The following is a 27357-nucleotide window of genomic DNA, read 5'->3' on the forward strand; positions in this document are numbered from 1 at the left end:
TTTAGATGTCGCCGCCGCCGTCACTTGGAGGAAATCATCAAAGTCGCGTCACAACGCCCATTCACATGTCTCAACACAAACGCAGTCACTCCTTCAATCACCATCTCACGTTCAATCAACTGCAGAAGCAACAGCAGGCACAGCCACAGCATCCTCATCCAGCGCCACCTCTTCCGCCCAGTCATCATCCCATTCAGCCAAAGGACCTCAATACCCAAGCACTAGTGGTGCAAAACGAAAAGAGCGTCAACCCAAAAGGTAAGACACTTTTATTAACAGAATATACACATTTATTGGTTACATTCCAAGTTCGTTCTTTAACTTGAAATATTAATTTTTTAAGATATTTTTTTGAGATATTCAATTTTGAAAATTAAAAATATATATCTTCGTTTTGAGTACCATCTAGTGATGATTGTCTAAAGTTAGAAGAGAAATCCGAAAAAGTTAAAAGAACATTCCGGAAATGTTTACCCTGCAGTATTGATCCAAAGTCGGTGTAAATATTACCCTATTTAGGTGTATTGTGGGTTAAAGTTACCCTTTTTCATGTTAATTTTACCCTTAAAAAGGTGTAAAATTAACATTCAAAAATGTTGATATATTTTTACACGTGTAACAAGTGTTAAAGTTACGAGGAAAAAAAGTTAATCGCACCCTCTTTTTTTCTCAGTGAATGATCTGAAAGTTGTCAGTATTCATTAAACCTTTGAATATCCAATGTGGTTGAAATTATTCTTAATTCATACCTGAAATAATTTAATAATGTTCATTTTTTTAAGAATAATTGTTTTCTACTCTCTGCCTATAAATTCTCGCTATTTCTTATCAAAACTAATCTTTCTGTAAGAACTGAAAAGGATATGAAAGATTTATTATACTTATTTGTTCTAGTTCTTAGAGTTTATCTAAATGGGTAACAGTCGAAGTCCCAAAGGCGAAAGCTCGAAAAGCCAAAACCCCGAAAAGCCAAAATCCCGAAAAACCAAAATCCCGAAAAACCAAAATACGGAAAATCCAAAATCCTGAAAACCCAAAATCTCGAAAAACAATAATCCCAAAACGGCCAAAATCTCGGAAAGCCAAAATCCCGAAAAGCCAAAATTCCGAAAAGACAAAATCCGAAAAATAAAAATCACAAACGCGAAAATCTCGAAAGTATCGTAATTCTGATTATCCAAAATCCTGATAGCCAAAATTCCAAAAAGTCGAAATATTGAAAACTCCAACGCCAAAATTCCGAAGTTAAAATCCTGACTGAGTCGAAATCCCAAATAGACCAAATCTCGAAAAATCAAAATCCCGAAAAGCCAAAATTCCGAATGGACCAAAATGCTGTAAGCCAAAATTCCGAATGGGTCAAAATCCCGGAAAGTTGAAATACCGAAAAGCCAAAAACACCAATGCCAAAATTTCGAATTTGTCGTAATTCCAAATACCCAAAATCCCTAATCATTCGAAATCCCGAAAAGTTAAAATTCTGACTGAGTCTAAATCCCAAATAGGCCAAATCTCGAAAAGTCAAAATCCCTAAAAGCCAAAATCCCGAACGCTAAAATCCCGAAAGGGCCAAAATCCTGATAACCAAAATCCCAAATGTGTCAAAATCCCGAAACGTTGAAATATCGAAAAGCCAAAACCACCAACGCCAAAATTCCGAATTTGTCGCAAATCCAAATACCCAAAATCTTCTAATCGTTTGAAATCCCGAAAAGTTAAAATCCTGACTGAGTCTAAATCCCAAATAGGCCAAATCTCGAAAAGTGAAAATCCCTAAAAGCCAAAATCCCGAACGCCAAAATATCGAAAGGACCAAAATCTTAAAAGCCAAAATTCCGAATGGATCAAAATTCCGAAAATTCTAAATATCGAAAAACCAAAATCCTGAAAAGCCAATCGCGAAAGGGCCAAAATCCTGAATGCCAACATCTGAAATTCCTAAAAGTGTCATAGCTACTCCCACGATTGCACTAGAGCTTTCTGGAGGCAAAGGGAAATTTTCTATATTTTGGGAAACTATTCCACACATTATTCTCAGAATAATTTCGTCCCTTGCAGGATCTTGACCAGTCCAGGATTTTGCCTGTAACAGGATTAAATTTAGTATTTTCTGATTCTAAGGGACAATTGGTATATTAGTAGTAGTTTGTGTGAATTTTAACTGCACATTAATGAAGAAGATTGTTTGGTAATTTAACTCATGGAGAAAAGGAAAAAGAATCCTTTTCTACTTAGTGATTTTTTTTTTATTAGATGAGATCATATATTCTGTCAGTAGAAGAGGTAAAAAGTTTGGAGTGGTATATCTCAGCTCCTGATGAACATAATTGGATGAGTGAACTATTGTTGGAAAGCTTGGTTCATTAGCTTTCAGAATCTGGTATATGTAATTGGCTATGGGTAAATCATGGTCATCCAGAACCATTTATGTCGAGGAAGACACATTTTGCAACGTCTTTTTTGGCCATCTACTTCTGGGACCAGGAGTGACCCACTTTTCTCGCACATGGACTGTTCGTTAGAGGAACTCAAATAGTATAATTTGTGGAAGAAACTTTTTTTTTGGACATCTTACTTTTTTTTATTCATCGACTTTTGCAAGAATTTTAACATTTTACACGTATAGAAAAAAATGACAGAAATCCTTCTATCTCATTTTCTGGACAAACTAATGAAGATATCGACTTGGAATGTTCTAAGTACTCCCCCATAAGTTGATCCAAGGAATCCAAATATCATATCAATTTCACCCCCACGTCTATCCTTCCCCTCCAGAAACCACTGTGTTAGGATTTTTGTAATTTTTTCCTTGCGTGTAAAATGTTAAAATTCTTGCAAAAGTCGATGAATAAAAAAAAGTAAGACGTCCAAAAAAAAAGTTTCTTCCACAAATTATACCCTTTGAGTTCCTCTAACGATCAGTCCAAGTGCGAGAAAAGTGGGTCACTCCTGGTCCCAGAAGTAGATGGTCAAAAATGACGCTGCAAAAAGTGTCTTCTTCGACATAAATGGTTCTGGATGACCATGATTTACCCATAGCCAATTACATATACCAGATTCTGAAAGCTAATGAACCAAGCTTTCCAACAATAGTTCACTCATCCAAATATGTTCATTAGGAGCTGAGATATACCACTCCAAACTTTTTACCTCTTCTACTGACAGAATATATGATCTCATCTAATATATTTAGGTTAAGATGGTGTAATTTGGGATCATGTCTAATTCGGAACTTTGAGATTTCTTAACAATTTAGGTGGCAAAGAGAAAAAAGACCGAAGAAGTTACTTTCAAATGTAATGTCTTGTGCTTATTCGTGGTTTTCTTTCTCTTTTTAACCACCTGAAACAGTGAGAAAATCTCAAAATTCTAAAATAGACGTCATTCCGGATAAACCCATCTTACCCTATCGGTATATATTCGATAAATGATAAAAAAAATTAAACTTAGTTTATAGACCTTATAGACCACTTACCATGGCTCAGAATAATGAATTAAATTCCGAGCACAAATTAATTATCGGTTCATAACTGGTTGGATTTGGTCTAGACTTGACCTGAATGTCAAGATCGTTCCAATTAATCCAACCTTACCCTAATAGGTTGAGAAATAAGCTGTCTAAAGCTGATTTTTATGGCTGTGAGAAACTTATCAGATATGATTTAAGGCTGTTTTCGTATATTGATAAAAAATTGGCCTCAGGAGCGCTCTATAGATGTTCGAAATAAAAATAAAAATCACACAATGCGTTTCCGAAATTCTCAACAAACTCTACTGTTTTTTTATGCTTCGGGCTCTAATAAATTACAATAAATGAGAATGTTTATTAAAAAATTTGGAAGGAACATGATGACTTGAGCATGAAAATTTTTTGATGGGAGGGAGCGGACATTCCAACAAAAATCGGGATAATCACATAAATTGTATATCATCCTAGATTGGCTAAAAAAAATAGTGCCTTGTCGCTCATTTTGAGAGCACAATTACCTCTATACGGGCTTCAGATCTAAGGCTTAGCCATATGTCTTAACTTCTCTAATTCCTTCTTAATCAAGATTTTTTAGAAAATTATCACTTGAGATTGGTCAACATGTGCCTTTAAATTTCGAGACCATCAGGACCTGGGCTAAACCGGCCTTACGGTCTTCGGATTCAAATCCACTGTACTTTTTTGTATAGGACGTTTTTCGGAAATGAGTTTTTTTTTTTAACTATTATCAATTGGAGTCCGGAAATCGTCGTAAGTGGAAAATCACTCAGGGAAAATGCATCAACTTTTTCCAGAGCTTTTGGCTAGGTCTCCAAGCCTCCATCAGTGGCTGGTGCAATATAAAGAGACAACCTTTCTATTTACAATTCAAAAAACATATACATTTCTTACACAACTTACTCAAGTCTTTAGGTTCTTCTCTGAATTTCGTTCAACTTGGTCAGACTTATCTGAACCTGAACGAAACTAAAATTAGCCAGAAATATGACATAAATGTTAAACAAAACGAATGAACAAAAGTCACCTCATTTTGTTTTTTATTGGAAAACATGGTCGATCGATGAAAAATTGAATGGTGAAAATGTACACTATTAATTTTTCTGAGAAATATAAATATAAATAATGAAACTGTGGTATAGAAAATATATAAATATAATAATTTAGTACTGTATTTATCGTGAAAACAATGACATTTCCATTTGGATTAGCGAAAACTTTCCATTTAGAGCAGATTTTGAATTAGCTTAATTAACCCTACTTTAATTTCTTTTTGTGAATATTTTGAGGCTATCTGATATGTGTCAATTTTTGATATTTTCTTGGGATATTTTCTAGAAGAAGTGAAATTATTTACTTTGCAAATAGAAAACTTCATTTACCGCCAGTTAGTGCAAATGACACAAAGCTAAACGAATATCCTGAATAACTCAATGAATCGAATTCAATTAATCTTTGATAAAGGTGTCTATTGACTTGTGTGATTTTCTGTTCAGCTAATTGGAGCATCACAAACCTATGTCCAGCCCCGCCATCGAGAATGTCTGTGCAGGGCGGAATTGTTGCCCCCAGGAAAGATCCACCAACATATGAGGAGGATGCTCTCGTGTTGAGGGTGATTGAGAGCTACTGTGCAGCATATCAGAGTACCTCGCGCAATACAACACATTCGGGTGAGTCAATTTTAATTTTTTTTCCACAATTCCTTCTCTAATTTCTTTTTTTTCTTAATTTTTTTAATGAACAAATTGAAAGTGCTTTATTTGTTCCAAAAAAAAAAAAAAAGAAAAAGAAACCACCCCTCTTTTCACATTTATTTTGTTCATTTAATTTCTGATCAATGAACAAGTGTTGATTTCGTTTATTTTTAATCAATGGACAAGACACAGAACATTTCACTCGACTGATTTTCTGGGCTAATACTGACACATTTGATTGTGAATTCTTTGCAATTTTAATTTACCCACCATCACCACTAATTCACTCAATGCCAGATGAATTTTTTGTACATAAGTTCATTCATCCTCCACATTTTTTGGGCTTTTTTCACGTGCATTGATTTTCTTTTTAAATAATTTAATTCCTCTGTAAGCTGTTAATTTAATTTCATATGTCTTATGTTTTATGTTTATTTTTATTATTTATTAATATTTTTTCTACAAATTATTTACACTGTAACCTATTTGTTTTTAATTTTGAAGCATTGTTTTTTTTTTTTAGGAAATAAGAAATATGTGTTTTTAGTTGTTAAGTAATTTTATTTCCATTTCGACTTTTCACTTACCAACATAAGAAGTGTGACGATACTGAGATTTGTTGAGCTACTTACATGATAAATTGGTGATTAGATAAATAAAAAAAATGGTATAGATAAGGATATTTGACAAAAATGGAAGGCAAGAAAGAAATAATCTAAAAAACAATATTAATTAAAATAATCTTTTTAATTAATAGCTTCATAATTAATAAAATTACTAAATTCAAGCTGCAAAATTACTTTAGAAAATTTATATTGGCTAATAGAAATAATATGTGAAAATTATAGGGAATAAAATTTGAAAATTTTACAAAAACAAAAAACTAAAAGGAAAAGTGTTTAAGACTCCATAAAAGGGCATTTTTTTTTTTACAAAATTAAAAAAAAGGCAATTGCATAAAAATTTATGACATTGTAATTACACTTAGCATAGAATTTAATTAACTAAGCAAGTTATTTTGCATTTTATTGTTTATTCATTAGGCGTTTCAGTCAATTTATTGAGTTTTTCATTAAGCTTTGTCTTTTGTCATTTCTGCAAGAGTATTTTTGTAGTGTTCTTTTTTCTCTTTTCTTTTAAATTGTTCACTAGTTCACATTTAGAATTTATATTGGTGTTTTAGTAGAAATTTTCAGTGAATACTGAGGACGTTTTGAGGTGTTTGAACTCGTTTAGGGCTTCTTTTTTAAAGTTTTGAAACCTTAAACATTTTCCAAAAATTTTCAAATTAAAAAATATCCCGTTATATGACTACGATATCTTTAAGGTATGTTACATATTTTATTACTATTTCTTTCTAAAATTATTTACTATACATAATTAAAACGTCTTTTTTAGGTTATTTATTTTGAGAAAGTAAAATACAACAAGAGGAAAACTTCAGCATTTAATATTTTCCAAATTAAAACAAATTGATCCTTTGATTTTTTACTACAGATAGGAGAAAGCTTTTATACTTCACACATACTCTGACTTCAAACACTTTATATTTTCCCATATTCCTTTAATGAATCTGACTTATTTTTCTCAGAAAAAGTATGACTTAAGACTACCTGTTGAAACATATTTCCATAAGGTCGGATTTATTAAAAGAAAATAATAAAAATAATAAGATAACAATAATTTGTATATTTTAATTTTCTAACTGACCTTAACATCTTATACGTATTTACCAAACCTTAAAAACTTTATGATACTTCAGTGTAATTAAAGTTTTTAGATTATTATGTGTACAATAAAACTTTTTCTTGTTTTTATTTATTTAAGCATTAGAATAAGTTGGGATTATTCAAAATCATATGTCTCTTTTGGAATTTTGAGATTTTCTCACTGTTTCAGATGGTCAAGGTCAAAAAGTACAGTGGCAAAAAATGCATACACGAAGGAAATATCTTTGGAAGGGTACCGGCACGGATTATTATATTCCTGGATAGTAGGTAGAGATTTTCGTGTCTCAGTAGTGCAAACAAACCAAATAAAAGTGCACCCAGGAATGATGCGATTTGATGCTGAGGAATGAAAATGTAGGATTTAAATGATTTTCAGTCTCGAGAATATCAAGAAGCAAGGGTACGACATCTTTATTCGTACTTTTATTCATTTTGTTTGTACTACTATGGGACACAAAAATGTCTACCTACTATCCAGTGGGGGAATTCTGTATCGATATGACAATGTCACATGATAAATTTTCGTAGTAAATTATGTAGCAGGACAACAGTATTAGCTCTTACTAATCAGTAAGAATACGATTTTCAATTAACTTTTCCAAATCTACCACATAGAAAATTCTTAAATTTGTCATATGAAATTGTCATACTGTTACACAATTCCCCTACAGGAATATAGTAATCCGTGGTACCGGTCAAAATCCCGAACGCGAAAACCCTAAAAGTCAATTTCCCGAATGAGCCAAAATTCCGTATGCCAATATCCCGAAAAGGCCAAAATCACGAACGCCAAAATCCCGAAAACCAAAATGTCGAATGTGTCGTAATCCTAAATATCAAAAACATAAATGGTTCATAATCCCGGAAAACTATATTCCCCAAAGAGGAAAAAACTCGGAAAGTCAAAAACCCCATAAGGCCAAAAGCACGAACACCATAATCTCTAAACCTAAAATCCCAAATGGGTCGTAATCCCGAATATGCAAAATTTCGAAAAACTAAAATCCAAACAGAGCTAAAATACTGAATATCCAAAATCCCGAATGAATCAAAATCCCGAAAAAGCTAAAATACCAAACGCCAAAACAATGAAAGTCAAATTTTCAAATACCAATATTCCAAAAGGGCCGAAATCACGAACGCCAAAAATAAAATCTTGTTATGGGTCGTAATCCCGAATATCCAAAATCTCAAATGGCTCAAAATTCCGGAAAACAAAAATCCAAAAACCCGAAAGCCAAAATCATGAAAAACCAAAAACCCGAAAGCCAAAATCCCAAATAGCCTAAATCCCGAAAGCAAAAATCACGAAAGCCAAAATCGTATATTCCTAAAAGTGTCATGCATGCCAGTACAAGCATTGTTTTAACCCTTTTTAAGCACTTGACTGTTCTCTTCCTATTTTCGCCGCCATATCATTAATAATACCATCACTGTGCTTAGTCAGATTTTACATAATTTAAAAAAGATAGCCTGTTAGTGCACTAAAAGTCACAACTGCTCACCGCTGCTGGCATTCTTCTAGATAGAAACCTACGAAGACATGTCGATGATAAAAGTTTTCCTAAGAAAAATGTTTCAAAAACAACAACTGCTAACTACTACTCAAAAACAAGAACACTAACTACGCCTGTTGAGCCTCCGCTACTTTAGGAAGGTATGTGCGGCAATCCCAAAGCACATCAAGGTGAAATCCCGAATTTGATTCAGCCACCTTGTCCTAGGCCTGCCCCGAGATCGACGCCTCGTCACAATGGCTTGCATAGCTTTTTTGGTGAATTTTTTTCATTCATGCGCTTAACATAACCATATCATCGAAGCTGTGATCTCTCAACTCGAGGAAGAAACTCCTCGACTTTTAGCTCCTCACGAACGGATATGTTCCTCGCTCGATCTCGACGAGTGATTCCTTTAACCGTTCTGAGGTACCTTATCCAACACCATGTTTTTTTCGGGATTACTCGATAACGCCTCGTGCGATTTTTTTTTATTATTAGATATGTATTAGGGATTACCCAGATGGGCATTTCGTCCTTATACAAAAATCACGAGTAGCACTAGAGAGCGTATTTCTCAACCGAATGGGGTGGTTTAGGCTCGTTGGAAAGGTCTTGGAATTTCTGATAAAACTGGACCAGTTCCAATCGGTTGTGGACCGGTAAAGGATAAATGATGCGAAAGTACTTTTGAGGTATAGCGTCTAAGTTACGAGTTCGAGAATTCCGCAAAGCCTGGGACGCTTTGACACTCCTGGAGTTTTTTTTTAATGTTATGTATTTCTTGGTATTGAAACATTTTGAACCTATTTAAAATACCATTTTAATATAAAAATATCGGTTCGAAGATGTTATCAATGAGCTTCAGTGCACTTGATTCCATGGGATATTGGATTGACAACTCTAGCTCTGTATAAAGAAAAAATAATAATAGTGCATGTTCCGAGCTCCCCTTACCCCCCTTACGAGGAGGCCTATATTGTGCCAGCAATATTAGGTGAGATTCTTAACAATCTCACCTACTATAATCCTAACAAAATTTCATGTCGTCCGATCGACCTCAAACTTGGCCAAAATGTGTTTCGCCACTTCCTGATCACGAATATATGGGGGGCTAAGTTAAGTTCCCGGCCGGCCGGCCGCTCTTTGGAGCTTAATAGCTCCTAAACTAAAAGAGATATCGACTTGCGGTTTTCGGCAAAGGTTATATATCGGGTGAAAATTGCAACTTGGTGCATTGACCCCCCACCCCTCACCCCTCCTTCCGCCATTTTGAAGACCCCCCTTTTTTTTCTTTTCTCAATAGCTCCGTCCCTATGGCATCGAGCGGGCTCAAATTTTAGTATGTTATAGCTGGGCCTTAGAGCTTTCCATCAATACCCAACTTAAGGTCCCCGACCCCCCTGACCCGAGCTATAAGGGTCCAAAAAAATTTTCTTAAAATGACTATAACTCCGGTTCTAATTGTCAGAATTTAAAAAGTGAGGGCGTTTTGGAAAGCTCTCGTGAAATGCCACTTCCCCTTCTAACATCGCAAGTTCATAAAACCACCACTAGGGGCGCTATTATTAAAAAGAAAATTTTTAAATCTTAAAAGTTAAATAACTCAAAAATTCCATTGTGCATCGGGCTGAAAATTTAGTATGTTGTAGCCGTTGATTATACCTATCAAACGAAAAAAACCTTAAGTCGATCCATAACCCCTGACCCGAGCTATAAGGGGTCAAAGTTCGAACATTGACCGGCCTCTATCTCCGGTTCTAATTAACATAGCGACCTAAATTTTACCTTTTTGGTTTCGTCTCGATGAGCACTTTCAGATGGAAGTTCAAAAATTCACCACAGGTGGCGCTGCGATAGCGTCAAAATTCATCGAAATTCAAAGTCACTTTTCTCAAAAACGGCATTGTGCAAGTTAATGAAATTTTAGTATGTTGTAGTCCAGTCTAGGACGTTTCCAAAATGGTGCAAATGTGCGCTGTGGTTAAAACAGAACCGGAGATATGAGGGGTCAAAGTTCACAAAATTCAAAAAATCATATCTCCGGTTCTATGTGACCGATTTTGATGAATGAGGGCTTAAACGAAAGATCTCACCAAATGCTACAACTTTCTAGAACATTTGAACTTTGTGGGACCAACACCAGGGGCGCCACAGTCGAAAAACCAATTTCAATATCACATAACCTTAATTATCTCGACTGTCGCTGAACCGATTTTGATAATTACTTCGACATAATTGTAGAGGACATTTGTCTCTACATTTCGTCCATACATCATTTTCCACTAAGACTACGCTATCACTCCGATTTTGCCGTTTAAGTGTGAAAAAATTGATTTTTCCCATAATAACGCTTTGAAATCCCTCAGATGCCAATTTGACTGCCTCTACTCCACAAAGACACTTAAAATATGGTTTTAAATGGAAAGTCCCACAAAATACAACAATTCTTTGATATAGTTGAAGTTCAACAAATGACTACTTGGGGCACTCTGGATGAAAAAACGAGTTAAGAAACAAAAAACCTCGCTTATCTTGACTTCTGAGTAATCGATGAGATCATGTTCTATGGGAAAATTATAGAGAACATTCTGGTCTACATTTCAGCCATATAACACTTTCTGTCAGTTCATCCAAATCCTTGATATTTTGGTTTAAATACAAAATTTGTATAATTTCACGAATTTTATTCAAGATAACTGAATGGCGTCTCCCAACTTCAGCTCTAAATCGAATTTGCATGCACTCCGAGTTAGCTCACGTTAAGAATCTCACCTACATAAGCCGGTTAGGATTATCTGTCCCTTTTTATTATTAATATTATCTTTGCACTTATCTAGAGACCCTATAACGAGTTCAAACACAGAAAAACACCTCAAATACATTTGTATGCAAAATGATTTTTAAAAAAAAATATAGATGAAACGCCAAATAGGAAGAAAAATAAAAGAGTGTGATAAGTTTGCTGCTTAATATGACAATATTTCTTTCTTTCCCTTCCTTTCTTTTCTTTTGCGATGCATTCACACCAACATATCTCAGCACTTCAACCATGGACACCGTGTCTTCCAATACGTGGTGGCAAATTGAAATCATCGAAACATTTCTCAACGTCAAATCCCCAGCTACCCTTCATTTGTGGCTCCCCATCAAATATGATGAATAACACTAATTCAACCAATAGTCTCAATTCATCGTATATTTGGCGCGAGGCAAGCCCAAATAATTTCAATATGTACTCAACATCTGTGTCATCGCTCAATTCATCTTATCGCTATTCCTTGGGTACAGCCGCAGCCACTACCACGGCCGGCGGTGGAGTGGCGCCTGGGGTGACATATGAATGGCGATCGGTATCGGAGGATAAATCACCTAGGCACAAAACACCACCGATCAAGTACAAAACACCGTCAAATTATGATAATTTGCAGAATACACCATTGCTGAGTAGGAAGGTTTGTCCTCTGCCACGGCAACCTTCCTTCAAGGGAGGTAGTTCCTCACCCCGAAATACTCCTCAGCAATCCTACAGAGACCATCAACTTTTGTACGATAGGCGTGTCAATAGGTCCTTTGATGCACCTGGAGTGGGTCCTGAGGCTATGAAATTGCCCAAAGGACATCCACTGAGACGATCAACTCCACATCTCTCTGGAATGGAAGGTGATCCGGCACTTCCGGGCAGCAATAGAGACTCCATGAATGCCACTTGGTGCTGTGGGAGTTTTGTGCTGAAACAATGGCGAAAATATCATCAATATGACTGAAAGTAGTGTCATGGAAGTTCCAGCACGATTCCTTTATGAAACTTCCATGATGATCATTTTATATAATGTCTTATAATTTATTTTATCATTTGCTTTATAGTTTCTGAATGTCTGTGAGAATATTTCATGGGACTTCTTTATCTGACATTTGGTTCTGTGATTGAAAAAATTACATTTTTTACAAGGGTAGTAATTGAGGTCCTAAATAAGCCCCGCCCAGAAATCTTTTAGTAACGCCCTCTTTAGGAGATGTCAATTTAATTTGTTGTTTTTTTTATTTGGTATTTTCGAAAAAATCGAAAATTGAAGTAACTACGGAGCCCATAAACCACCGATTTTAATTTCTTCATTAGTAAGCGGGGCCTATAAGTTATTAAAAAAGGACAAAATGAAGTTTTTCACAAGGATTATACACCATTTTAAGATACCACGCCCTTATAATAAATTACTTACAACTTCAGAAAAGCAGTGTTTTGCTTTACTAGATCAACTGAAATTAAGAAAAGTATGATAAAATCTCCCATTTCTCCTTTACTAAGGGCGGAGCCTAAAACTCTACATCACAAAAAAACACCCCGCCCAAAAAGATGAATCCTGATTTCAAATACTTCAAAGAAGACTTACTTTGTCTACCAGATCAAGGGAAATTGCTAAAATTGATTCACTTGTAGGCGGAGACTAAAAGGTCTGCTTTTAAAAAATAACCCCGCCCCCTTTAGCCATATTTTAACAAAATAAAGGTCATCTGGATGCATTAAATAGTTTCAAAGAGTATATAATTGAGTTAGGGTAAATGTCCTAATTCAAAACCACTTCCAGACGCTTTAACTTTGACAGAAGATTCAACACATTAAGTTCATATTTTTTCTGAAGAGAATTACATAAATTTTCTCCTTGACTCTTCTAGAATGTTACTGTTTAGTGAAAATTCTTTAGATATAATTTGAAACACTTCTTAAACACAAGAAAATACGTGAGTGTAAAAAACTTCTATTGGAAACATATTAATCCAAATGGAGACAAGGGAAAGTTTCTAATTGGAGACAAACAGTGTAGAGACAAACAGAGTTGCTCCTGATTGCAGGATTTGTTCTTATTCCTGGTCTTTTCTCCTTTCCCATCTAAAACAATAAGAAAATTTCTCCAGAAAAAATCATATTTCCGGGTTTTCCTATTGAAGCATTTGCAGACACTTCAGAAAATCCCTTTTTGTTCACGAAATTGGTAATTATTTCATTTGAAAACTTCACGTACCGTTAACAATAAAGACTAGCACTTAATTTAAGTAAAATTAGCCAGAAATATGACATAAATGTTAAACAATACGAATAAACAACAATCACCTTATTGTGTTTTTCATTGGAAAACATGGCCATTTAATGAAAAATTCCATGGTGAAAAGGTACACTGTTAATATTTCTGAGAAATTAACAAATTATAATTAGTGAATATGAATGGATTTTCGCTTTATTTGGAGCAAAATTAACTAAATAATGAAACTGTGGTATAGAAAATATATAAATATAATAATTTAGTACTGTATTTATCGTGAAAATAATAGCCTTTCCATTTGGAGTATCGAAAAATTTCCATTTGGAGCAGGTATTGAATTAGCTTAATTTACCCTACTGAAATGTTATTTCACTAACTCAATTATATACTCTTTGCAACTATTTATGCATCTAGATGACATTTCCAGTTGACCAGTTTTATTCAAAACAAAAAAAAAAAGAATCAGTGCTTTATGCTTTTCAAATTACTGATGCCCTTACGTGACTAATATGTACAATAAATAATAATTAACAGGTAATAAAGATACGCTATTCTATTGAATTCAGTAGATGTATCTTATGAAACAAGGTAAAAGTGGATTTTAGATTTTTTGGTGGTAAAAATATTGTGGTTTGTGAAAAGGGCGTGGTCTATTAGTTGGACACTGTAGGGGAGGGTGGGGCTATTTCACCCCTTAATTGCAAAATGTATTTTGGGAGCATTTTGCAAAAAGCTGATAAACAGAAGTAAAACTTTGTATATTCTGTGAATTACAGTTGGGTTTAGGGTTAATAAAAATAATAACAATAATCCTTTAATTTCATTAGTCTATTGTGGAGAAATTCATTTCACTTGAAAGGCAGAATGTGTGAAAGTCCCCCATTGCGGGGCAATTTCAAGTATTAGGCAATTTTTGAGAAAGATAAAACGTGTTTATAGAAAACTTGCGATACCAGAATTGATTAAAATTACTATTTTGAAGTCTTTTAGGACTCTAAAACATAAAAATATAATCAAACAAGAACTTTATAACAGAATTTGAACACTAATTGATCATACAGAGAAAATAAAATATCGCTAAAGATTTTCAAGCCTATTTCTCATTAATTGAGCAATTTTCTTTGAATTTTTATACGAAAGAAATGTCTTTTCTAGTGCTAAGTTAATTCTGTACATTGTTGGGTCATTATATCGCTTTAGAACATGTCCTTTTTAGTATAACAGTTTTATAATAGTATTTTAAAGTCTTGAATTTTTATATACTAAAAAAAATTTACAATATCGTGCTGAAAACATTCTGAAAATATATTAAAACAATTAAATTCATCATTTTTAAGCACTTACAAAAGACTGAAAGATTATTTTTTTTACATTTTTTATGAACTTTTAGGAAATACTACTTTCCATAATTTCGAACTTTATCGACAAAAGAGCTACAAAACGTTTTCAATGATCATTTAAGGTTAATTTTGATTAAAAAAAGTAAATTGTTAGACACTGGAAACTTCTCCGTGTGCTTGCATGAAACCGCCCCTCACGAACTTCCGGAACTCAAATGAAAATTGTCAGAACCGTCTTAGATTTCATTCAACGCTAAATGCTTTATAATAATAAAACCACTGGTAACTTAATACAATTATGTTACTTCGATAGATAAGTGCAATAGTTCAGAAATTGCTGAAAATAGGACATTACAAAAAGTTTCATTTTGATGCAGTTTTATAAAATTAATTACAGAATTAAAACGCGAAGCGTCACGAAATTAACCCTCTAATGGTGTTTTCTTTAATATGCGAAAAAAAGTTCTAAAACAATGTTTTCTAGGATAATTATGATCCAATAAAGTCGAAAAAACCATCCATTCTTCATTATCTTTTTTAGTTTAGGCGCTATGTGAGAAAATCTAAATTTTTTTGACACTCTTTTTGCTTCTAAAATTTACATTTTTAGTTTTTTCAAATTTTTTAAATAAAATATACAAAGTAGAATGACATATCTTTCAGTAAAAAATAAATTTATTTTAGTCAGATAACTTTAAATCGGTATTTTTATGGAAATTGGAAATGAGTTTTTTTTGCACAAATATTTTTTGTTGCTTTCTCTCTGACCTGTCACACAAAACTGGGAATAGCAACAAAACGAAGAGTCAAAATGAGTTCAAACTCTCAAGAGATATTTATAAAACTATTACCGAGGACACTACAGCACTTTTAAATAAATAAAACCTTTATTGTCGCTGTAAATGTGATTTTTGTGAAGACCGCCTGGAGGCGGTATTACCCGTTAGAGGGTTAATTATTTTTATGAACATGGGTCTCAGTTGTTTCTTCAATAACATAAAGGTTTTATCCCATTCATTTCAAAGGGATAAGAAGAATATGTAAAAATTGAAACTGCCCCGTCGTTAAACTGCCCCACCCTCCCCTATCACTCGGTTATTGCTAAAACTTTGCAACTACACTGAGAGAAATCCGAAAAAGTTAAAATAACATTCCTGAAATGTTAATTTTACCCTGCAGTATTGATCCAAAATCGGTGTAAATATTACCCTTTTTAGGTGTATTATGGGTTAAAGTTACCCTTATTTCATGTTGATTTTACCCTTAAAAGGTGTGAAATTAACATTAAAAAATGTTGATATGTTTTTACACCTGAAAAGTGTTAAAGTTCTGACAAAAAAGTTAATCGTAGCCCCTTTTTTCTCAGTGTATGAACTTAATTTTTCGCATCGAAATTTAAATGTTTCGTGTATCCCGAAGAGGGTGGTGTTAATATTAATTTTTGGGCGGTGCTTATACAAGAATTCCAATATTACCTCAATTAAGAATCCAAAAAAAATCAAAATAACCAATGTCATATAAAGTTGTGCCCATTTCTCGCCTCTGTTTGAGCTAATGGCACTTGAGATGGCTCGAGAGAATGTAATTTCCCTCCAATGGCGATCAAATGATCGCAATCGTAAAGGAGGATCGCAGAAGATCGTGCATTTTACAGGGTTCTGCCAATGAAATAAAAAGTTGGTGGCAAAAATGCAGAATTTAAAAAGTTGGTCTAAAAACGTTTTATTCGTGAAAAAAAATAACCATTCAATGGATCAAATGTTGACAATATATTGACTTTATATACTTGAAGATAAAAAAAAAAGTTCAATGAATTTCGATAAATTGTGGGAGAAAAAGGTTGCAGAGATGATGATTTAAGAGAAAAAAAAAATCCGTGTCGTGATTTTGTTGACGAATCGAAAGGGTTCCTTTCTTCGCAGAGAGAATGTTTAAATTGTGTAGAATTTTTCATCTATTTACTCCAATTTATATTATATATTGTATATGTATATGACGGAAAAAAAGTATTTAGAATTTAGAGGTATTTGAGCAGCACAAGTGAGGTGGAAGAGATCAGAAACACTTTCGTGCCAATATTTGGGAGAAGAGAGGGAGAATATTTGAGAGATTTGTGTATAAATTCTTATGTAGTGTTAAGTGTAGTACAGATGTGAAGGCTAAAATGTAAAAGATCAGAAATTTCTTGAGCTTCAATTAAATCAAATGTTTCACCGTAACAAATTTCGTTATGAAAATTTTTGGGGAAAAATCCAAATCAAAAGATATTTTAGTCATAAATCAAAGCACAGTAACTCCGAATATGGGAGACCGGGGCAAAATTAGTCAGGGTTAGAATTTAACAGTGTATTATTATAGTTTTTTTTTTTAGAAAGAATATTGAGCAAACTTCTACTTATTAAGAGTACTTAACTCCCACTCTGTTCATCAAAATATTTAAAATTTCATTTGCTGGGTAATTTTGCCCGGTCCCGTCTATCTTTCGGAATTTCGAAAATTTTTCGAAATACATTTAACTGACAAATTTCCTTCCTTTCAATCTTAAATAGGGTGAAGTCATCACTTGTGAACGTTATACATTTGTGAACAGCTTGCAGAAAACTTAATTTTACTCGAATTCTAAAATAAATTTCGAAATATCAAAAAATGACATTTTCTGATGTGATTAACAATGTTATGATTTTTCGAAATCTGTTTTAGGTAAAAATTGAAGATTACTGCCAGTTGTCCATAAGTATTTCAGTTTCGGAGAAAAAAATATTCAAAGAAACAGCGCTATTTGAATCCATATTCGAAATTTGAGAAGCTTTTTCGATATTTCACACAATCTTAAAAAATTAAGAATGATAGACCTTATTTAGAAACTATTTTTCAATTTATTTAATTCCTTTTGAAATGTTCCTAATGTTCCTTTCGAAATTAAAAGAACAGTCAGATACATCTAATCCCAGATAAACGGTAAAAATGACTTCGAAAAAAGATCTCAGAAGTTCGAAACTTATAAAACTAACTTATTCGAAATCGAAAACTTCTCTGAAGTCTCTTACGTGGTTTTATTTTCAGTTCCGGTTCAGTTCAGTTTAGGTTTAGTTCCGTAAATCAAATATTCATAATTCGATATTGAATTTTTTTCAGTATTTTTCTTAGAGTAAAATCGATATTCGAAATAAAATCGAAAATTGAATTCAAGGCATGGGATTGATAACCCCACCAATGTATAAGAACAAAAAAAAACATAATAATAATGCTTGTTTAGAAATTCTGCATCCGGGAAGGCCTAGGTTCCTATACGGAATATTGTGTCAGCAAAGATTGAAATGTTAAAAAATAAATTTAGGAATATTTTCGACATTACAAAATCATTAAAATAAATCACAATATCTTTTTAATTTTATAAAAAGAAGGAATAATTCAATTTTAACCTGATAAAGTACACTTTTTGCTTTTCGAATTTAGGTTTGAATTTATTTTCGAAAAATGATCGGTTCATTGTACTTATTTCGAAATTCAAAACAATGTGAGATCCTTTTTGACACTTTTTAGGAATTCAAATAATTGAACATACCGTAGATGCGAGTGACTTTCCAATCCCAGGGTGGCTTTGCACATTTGTTTTTCGGTAGCTTTGCGTTAATTGTAAGACGTAGGGATGGTCTAAAAATCATCCTTAAGTGTGTTACAATTTAAGTAAAATTTACGAAAACCAGGGGTGCAATATCACTCGCATCTACTGTATTTTCATAATTTTTCTTATTAAAAAATAACTAATAAGGTGGAATCACCACTTCTCGCCAGTGAGTGCCCCACTTTTCGCCACTTATATTGAAATCGCAATTTTTCGCGATTTGTGAAATAAATGAGCCGCAAAGATCTTTGTATTTTTACTGCTGCTATGTATAGTGTCGAAAAAAAATAATTATTCTTTTTGGATTTACGATTTTGAGGATTTTTTAGAGTAATATTTTAAGCAAGTGCATCAAATACATTATTTCTTACCAAATATACTAAATGTTATTAAATTTTCATCAAGCAAAAAATACCTTTTTGGATAAATAATCTGTCTATTGAATATTTAATTACACTTATGGAATACATAAAATTTGTGTTTAGTTAATTAATATTTAATTTTACATTATTTTTATATAAAAATCAGGCATGACGAAAAGTGGTTATCTTCTGCAATTAATTTTACCACCTGTCGCCATTTCTTTTTAATAGGCGACGCTAACTTCATTTTGTAGGTTCTTAGTTGTCAAATTTGCATAGTTTACTTTCTGCAATAGACCTATAATTTGATTTTTCAAATAAAAGTGAATAAAAATCGTTTAAAGTGAGTAATAATAGGGTAATCACGAGGAAAAAGAAATGCTGAATGTATTCTTTTTATAACATTGCCTAAAATAATCGAGTTTGGACCTTTCCAAGTGGGTGGCGAGAAGTGGTTACAAAACTGGCGAAAAGTGGTGAAAAGTGGCGACAAAGTGGTTATTTTTGCATTGTTAATAAAAATCAGTTTTTTAAGTAGTCCAGCGTTAAATTCTAGGACTATCGTTTTCACGAATCTAGAGCCAATACATCTAAGTGGTTTTGCGTCTAATTTGAGTTATCTTGTAATAAATGTTCAAAAGTTATAATAAAATTAATTCCTCTTTTTCCTAAACATGGCGATAAGTGGTTACTACCACCCTATCAAAATTCTGTTCTACAACATTTTGCCTACGCATCTGTATATTGTCTTTTTAACTTTACGATTTTAGTGATGAAGAGGAGAAGAGAGTGGCAATCACTTGTACATCCTCAATATAAAACTAATCTAGTCCGTTACAATGTTGAGATTTATACCATATTATATACAACAATTTGTCCTATTTATTACTTATTATTCATATTAATTGTACAATATATTATTATTATTATTAAAAAAAAATTGAAACAAAATTAGTTAAGGACGATCGTGAGCGTACTAAATATATCTTAGTAATTACATTAAAATTTTTTTAGTGAGATAGAGAAAAGAAATCTCAAGAGCAATTTGTGGGAAAACAAGAAAAAAATACATCAAAAAAGAAAACTTATATATAATTTCCCTTTTAAGAAAATCACAATGGCACTAAAAGAGAAGGATCTGTTTGTAAGAATCTTGTAATATTTAATCGTCGATGTAATGGTATTCAATTTGGCATGGTGACTACACGGCTTTCCATCCAAAATGTTTCTTTGTCCTATGGAAGGAAGATAAATCTAAAAGACTTCTTTCCTGAAGCACCCAAAAAAAACAAATATAAAATGCATTCTATACAGAGGAAAACCCCGTAGATTTTTTGCAAAACTAAAAATAGAAAAAAGTGAAATTTAAGAAAGAAATCAAGTTCAATTAATCAAAATTAAAAAAATTTGCAGACAAAAATCAATAGAGATGGAAGATTAAAAAAAAAGAATCAGTAAATTGTATACCTTACGGTGCTAAGAACATTTTGTTGTAAAGAAGAAAAGAGGAGAAAAAAAAACACCTGTGTATATTTTGTCTAATACATGTTTCATACTCGAAATTTAATACTATTAATGATGAAAGAAAATTGTGTCTGTAATTTAATTCCTGCGATGGTGAAGCCTCACAAAAAAGATTAAAAAAAAGAGGTTCCCTGGTGACTTGTGGCTTTGTTGATGCAATTTGTTTCTCAGATGGGATTCCCTTGTGACTTGATCGTCGATCAGAAATTGTGAATATTTTTTATCTCGAATGTGCTAATGGGTGGATAAATGCTGTAGATAGACAATGCTAAAAGAATGACATTAATACCCACCACAAATTAGTTTGTATCCCTTTTGCAGGCATTGAGAAGGAGGATAGGACGCCGACTTTGAGACAAATTTGGGGCACAGTACGACAAATGCAGCTCGATATAAAGCAGATTAAGGAGCAAATAAGTGAGGAGAGAGCTCTGAGAAATCACCTCCAGCAATTGCTGATGGGACATCTTGAAGCACTTGGTGGACAAAGGGATATCTGCTGAGCCACTGAATAAAGGCTCCCAGATGCCAGAAATATAAGAATTTTAGCCACTAAAGGTAATCATTTGGGTAATTTGTAGTTGAAGTTTTTTTTTTTTTAATTATTTGCGATTTTAAAGAAATTTTTAGTACGAAACAGAAAGCCAAAAATGTTGGAAAATTCTTTGAATTTCCAAGATAAAAGCATCCCATCTATTTCACTTCTTAAGATTTTAAAAAAAGAAATGCAACAGATACTATTTACATAGAGAAACCATAAAATATTTTGAAATTTCTGACGTTTTGGAGTTTTAAGACAAACAGCAATTCCAGGAATAAGCGCTATTGGTCAGAAAATTAGCAGTTCGTTGAGTTAAAAACAAATCGAAATGGCAATTAAAATTTAAAAAAAAATAGATAGATTTATTGCCATAAATATTTTTGACGAGTGCATTGTGCCCAGCGCACAATAACTTTTGTTTGTAAACATGTTTTCAAAATTTTCTATAAGTGTGAGCGAGATAACTAGATCTATATCTCACTCACTCTCACTGAAATGTCAAAAACATGTTTACAAAATAAATTTTATTGTGCACTGGGCATTATGCTTGGCGCACAATAACTTTTGATTTGTAAACATATTTTTGACAATTCAGTGAGAGTGAGTGAGATCTAGTTCTAGTCATCTCGCTCACTCTTATGGGAAATTGTGAAAACATGTTTATAATAAAAATTATGCTCAGCGCACAATAACTTGTTTGTAAACGTGTTTTCTAAATTTTCTAAGAAAGTGAGGGAGATGACTAGATCTAGATCTTACTCACTCACATTGAAATGCCAAAAACATGTTTACTAAACAAAAGTTATTGTGCGTTGGGCATTATGACCAACGCACAATAACTTTTATTTGTAAACATGTTTTCAAAATTTCCTTTGAAAGAGAGCGAGATGACTAGATCTACATTTCATTCACTCTCATTGAAATTTCAAAAACATATTTACAAAACAAAAGTTATTGTGCGTTGGGCATTATTGTGCACTCGGTATTATGCCCAGCGCACAATAATTTTTGTTTGTAAACATGTTTTCAAAATTTCCTATGAGAGAGAACGAGATGACAAGATCTACAATTCATTTACTCTCGCTGAAATGTCAAAAATATGTTTACAAAACAAAAGTTATTGTGCGCAGGTCATTATGCCCAACACACAATAACATTCAATAACAATAACAAGATCTCAATCATTCTCATTGAAATGTCAAAAACATGTTTACTAAACAAAAGTTATTGTGCGTTGGGCATAACTTGCATTTGGATTCGATTCTTGATGAGCGTCTTTTGGCGAATTTCATCAAAATAAAGCTGATTACATTCTCTTGAAACGACTCAGAAGTAAAAAAAAACAAAATCAAAAGCCTACTACGACTAACTTCATGTCAAGCGATAGAGAAGACTTTTCATTATAAAACATTATGGAGATTTTTTTCTGAAATCTACGAAGTGTCCATAGGAATTCCATTAGATTTTTTCATGGAAATTCGCTATGAAAGATCCATGTCCTTTTAGGAGTTCTAATTCAGAATTTTCTGTAAATATTTCATATTATCAATAGTTTCTTTTGGAATACTAAAGCTCAGTGTCTTAAATATTCTGGATTTAGAAAATTTTAATTGTTATACTCACTTTTCTAGAATAGGAGAGAAAATGATGGGATGTTTCATTTACGCAATAATTGACTTTTTTCTAAGAAGATTTTCAATCGTTAGAAAAAACTACGATTTATAATCTTTATGTGATAAGACAAAATTCAAACATTTGTATTTTATTTCATGATAACTTAAACTTTGCAAAAATGCTCAGTTTCAATTGAGTTCAAATATTATGCTGACATTTGATTGCGTTGATTTTGTTCTGCGATAATAGTTGGCGAGAGATGAATGGGAGACCTCTCGTATTATCTTTGCTATTATCACGATTTTTCGTAACTTTTCTTTTTCGAGAGACAAGAATTGGCTTAATTTTTCACTGACGTTGACAACTTTATCCTCCGCTAGAGGGCACTGTTTTCTCCCGTGAATGGCGCTAGTAGCTGTTCTAATTTTTTTTCTCGAGCTTTTTTATTAAGCTCACCAATAATCAAAATTGATGAAAATTTTCTTGAACTCTAACTCTTTCTCTATGTGGAAAATCTTCAGCTGAGCTTTTTTCGGAGTTATCACACTAGAAAATTTCACATTAAAGTTAAAGTGAAAAGTTGCTCATTAATACTTCTAGAACTACTCGAAATCGCTGATTTAGTCAAGACACATTGCTAGAATTGCTCAATGTCACGATGGCACACGGGTTGTCAGATGCGAGTGTTTTTGTTTTTGAAGCATTTCAGTCGTTTGAGCGAAAGTGTGCGATTTTAGTAAAGAAAAGGAAGTTTTCCTCCTGTATGCTACTTTTATGTCGTGCAAAAGGACCCGCCAAGCGAGAAGGAGATTGTGGGCGAGAGATTGGCTCCTAACGCGACCTTCACACGGTGTCGTTGAAATTCTCTGGGGCGATTTTTTGGACATAGTAATTTTCTCCGGATGATTTCGGAAGAATTTAAAGAACTGCTTCAAAACGTAGTGCTTTATTTTCAATTTGTCGCAAACGGCCAGAAAACCATCAGATCGACTGCCTCTGTTTTTGTATTCCCGGGAGTTTTAGTCCAAAATGACGATTTCATGATGCACAGCTTCAATTAATTCAGCCACCATCTAATTTGACCACGAAATCCTAGAAGTTTATGAATATAAATATAGATCAAACACATTTTTGTTTAGCTTTTTTCTTACTTATCCTCTTCACCGATCGTTTTCAATGTCTTTTGTCCTTTCTCCATCTCGTTCGCGATAAATAATAGGTATTGGAACTACTTTTTATCACAATTTAATCAGGAATAAACTGGTGAGAAAATTGTGGCGCAAAAACTACCTGAATGACTGAATATAAAGCAGTACCTGATGAAAATTTAATGAGCAAATTTTGCTCATAAATTTGCTCATTAATTATCAATCGTATTTATGCTATTTTATCCATTTAAACCAATTTTTGTGACTCGAATCCACTTTTTTATCACTAAAAGAATTGATTTCTAAAAGCTCTTGATGAAAATTACACATTAGGACACATATCAGCAACAATTAGTGGGAATCACATTGAAATTTTAATGTGAAATTCTCTAGTGTGATAACACGGTTTAACGAATATCCTTCATATGAATGAGGTTTTTTGTAAACAGATAGAAATAATTAAATGGTTTTAATTAAAAAAATAGGTACAAAAGAATTACAATTCAATTGATAACTTATTAAATTTCAAGTAAATTTTTCTTAACAAAAAGGATACTACTGAAAAAAAAACTCGACTACAAAGTATCAATATGATTACTCGTAACGTAATATATTTTATATATGCAACTTTACAAGAGTATTACAGAACAAAAAAAAAAATGATATCGAGAAACCTTGCTCATATCAATGACGAAACAAATCTTGCAATAATAGCCTTTTTAATAATATAAGATTGTAATTGTCCATTATTAAGACGTCTTTATAGAGCATATTAAATGGGAGGGAAAATGAGAATGGGAAGTACTTGAGAAGAATGCACTTCAATATTGAAGTGCATTCTACTCAGCAGACTCCAATTGCCAGCCACTTGGAATGAGATTAATTTAAACGCTAAAAAGATATAAAGGCATGAGCAATAAACTAAGTATTTTATGCTAATAGGAATATTTTCTAGGATATTAAGGGCTTTCTCTTGTCAAGGATAAATGCCACAGAAAAAAAGTTTTCTGAGAAGGTGATACAAAGCTTACAACGACAAAAGTATAAATTACTTCCATAGCAAAGAAAATGTGCGAAGAGAGAATGTTAATGAAAATCAACTGGCAAAGCAAAAAAAAAACGGTACCTCACACCAAAGTGCTAATAACCTATTGAGAGTTTCTTGTTTGGATGTTTTGCGAAAAAAAAAGTGGCACCACAGAGAACAAACTGTTAATTATGTGCTGATGTTTTGATTTTTTTCTGCTTCTCTTTCGCGAGATATCAATTTATGCAAACGACCTTTCGTTTTGCGATAAAACGCGTTTCGATGAGAGAAAACCAGACAAATTGATAGAGTTAAATGTAAACATGCATGATTGATAGTTTTTCCATCAATGAGATAAGAAAATGAGTGAAAGATTGTACTATCACGTTATATTGTACGTTGTGACGGAATTTCTGCTGCGTGAGCATATTCAAAGGGGTTTGTCATCGGGAAGGTACTGTACATTTATCTAATTATTTGTTGAGAAACACTTTGACAATTGGACAGAAGAAACAAAACCATTTCAATATTTGATTTAATGAACTTAAGTCGATTTTGTGAATTGCAAAAACTTAAATTAGGAGAGAATTCAAAACTATTTTAGTAAACGTAGTAAACCGCAATGAATTATTGCAGTGTGCCCAAAAAACGTTTGAGGAATCCAGGGAATACTTGGAAACTCATGGAGAATACTCGTGAAACATTTAAAAAAAAAAACAGTGGGAATTCTTGGAAATCAACTAAAGCTTACAGGGCAGTGCCTAAACTAATGCCCAAAAACTCGAAAAACCCATGAAACTCGTGAAAGCTGACAGACAGAGAACACTAAGTAATTCACAAGAAAAAAAAGTCATACAACCATGGAAACCCATGGAGAACACTTGGGAATTCAATAAATTCACAGGGAACTTGAAAACTCAAATAGAACTCTCAGGAAACCCTAGAAAACACGAAAAACTCATAAAAACTGATCGGGAACTCTTTAGTCTTAGTGAATGCAAAGAGAGTACTTGGGAACCTGGGAAAACCTTTATGACGTATGTATTTCAGTAGTATTTCATGAGAACTAAGGAAAAGCTTATGGAAATTATTAGAATCCAGGGGAATCCGGGAAACCTTTGATCATTGATGAGAACGCATGAAAACGCATAGAAACCCAATTGTTTTCAATCGTATCGAGACACTTTATTTGTATTACAATGTAATCATTACAATGGAGATCTCAATGGCGCAATAGGCAATACCGTTGGCTCTTAGGTGGATGAGGTCTCTGACTCGACTTTCACAGTTGTTAGTTCGAGTTCCGTCCTGCCCGGTGCAAAAATCTGAATGTTTGATTTAGATTTAGACAAAGCAGCTTCTTCGTGCAACAAGTCCGGGAGTATGGAAGAAACATAAACACACCAGGAAGACGCTCCTTGGTGATCTAAAAGGGACTACGCTAGGTTTTTCAGGACATTCTGTCATTCCGGTGAGCGTCGGAATTTGTTGATCAAATCCTACGAATCAAACACACAATTTCACCAGAGCTTTCGACACTTATCGTGTCTTTCTCTGTTCATAGGATTTCATATGATTTGATCAACAAATTCCGACGCTCACGAGAAGGACAAATTGTCCTGGAAAACCTAGCTCAGTTACACCATCGTCGGCTATCCATTTATACAATAAAATGGACTACCACTTCGAGAATTGAGATTGTAAAAAATGCTGAGAAATGGGTGCACGCAAGAATTCTTACGTGCTCCCAGAGTCTTTTGTTGAACAAAGGCGTTGCATTTTATTAGGTTTTATCACAGTGAAAACGTGTTTTTCTAAACATTCAGTTACCTGCACCGGTCGGGATTCGAACTCACAACTGTGAAAGTCGAGTCAGAGATCTCATTGCCAAAGGCCCGTCGGTCTTCCCCTTGCGCCACCCAGATCCCCAAAAATATAATTCGGGAAACACTAAAAACCGCTCGAAAATTCCATTAAGACACACAGATGACTCATGGAAACTTACAGGAAACACTTGTTAGCCTTGAAGAAAATCATGAGAACTTACCGGAAAATCAGGAAAACTTAGAAACCCACACAAAACGCTCGGTAACTAGGGAAATCTTTGAGAATGCGTGTGTAGTGTGTATTGCTACGTAACTCGCAGAAATCACTATTTCTTATGGGTATGTTTCATTGAATTTATTTCTGTAAGGTACTGGTGGGAAGCACAATGAAAATGTTTGAGAAACTATAGATTTTTTGGATAATCAAAAACTTAATTATCCAAATGAATAGATGATCTTTATGCTTCATTGTAGAAATGAAACCCAGAAGGCCCATAACACTTCTGGAAATGAATAGATAAACTCATGAAAAAAGATGGTCGTTAATTTGGCACCAAAAATATTCTTCATGCTGTCGTATCTCTGATCTGATACTTTGTCGTATTGCTAATGCAAAACAAAGAAAAATGACACTATAGAAAAAAGTAAAAAGGGAAGAAGTTATCCAATGTCACAGTCAAAAATCAAGGTTGTGGTTATAAATTGGGAACGTTCGTTAGAAAAGGTAAACTGATATGAATGTGGCATCCGGGTGAGCGTATCTGTCAAAAATCAATAATCCATTTCAAAGAAATTCAATTTTTCATTTAGCTATAAATTTTGATTTTTTTTTGAGGAACATGGTCCTTTAGACCTAGGGTAAGTGTGCCAAATTCCGGCCAGCTTGCAATTTCGGCCACAT

General features: G+C 33.4%; 1 protein-coding gene across 3 annotated transcripts in view; it reads left to right on the forward strand.

The window, feature by feature from the left end:
- The window catches only part of LOC129808123 (rho guanine nucleotide exchange factor 7), a 57114-nt gene extending 36256 nt beyond the window's left edge, over nt 1–20858 (forward strand). The window contains exons 7-9 of one of the 3 annotated variants that reach the window (XM_055857872.1): nt 6–258; nt 4984–5160; nt 20604–20858. In XM_055857872.1, the coding sequence (XP_055713847.1) occupies nt 6–258; nt 4984–5160; nt 20604–20803 (630 nt within the window). In that variant the 3' untranslated portion in view covers nt 20804–20858. Of the gene's footprint in view, nt 1–5; nt 259–4983; nt 5161–11452; nt 20366–20603 lie in introns of those variants that run through there. The other 2 variants (XM_055857873.1, XM_055857871.1) reach the window with 2 other exon arrangements.
- Nucleotides 20859–27357: the final 6499 nt, after the last annotated feature.

The sequence above is a fragment of the Phlebotomus papatasi genome, chromosome 3, assembly GCF_024763615.1.
Source record: "Phlebotomus papatasi isolate M1 chromosome 3, Ppap_2.1, whole genome shotgun sequence".
NCBI lineage: Eukaryota > Metazoa > Arthropoda > Insecta > Diptera > Psychodidae > Phlebotomus > Phlebotomus papatasi.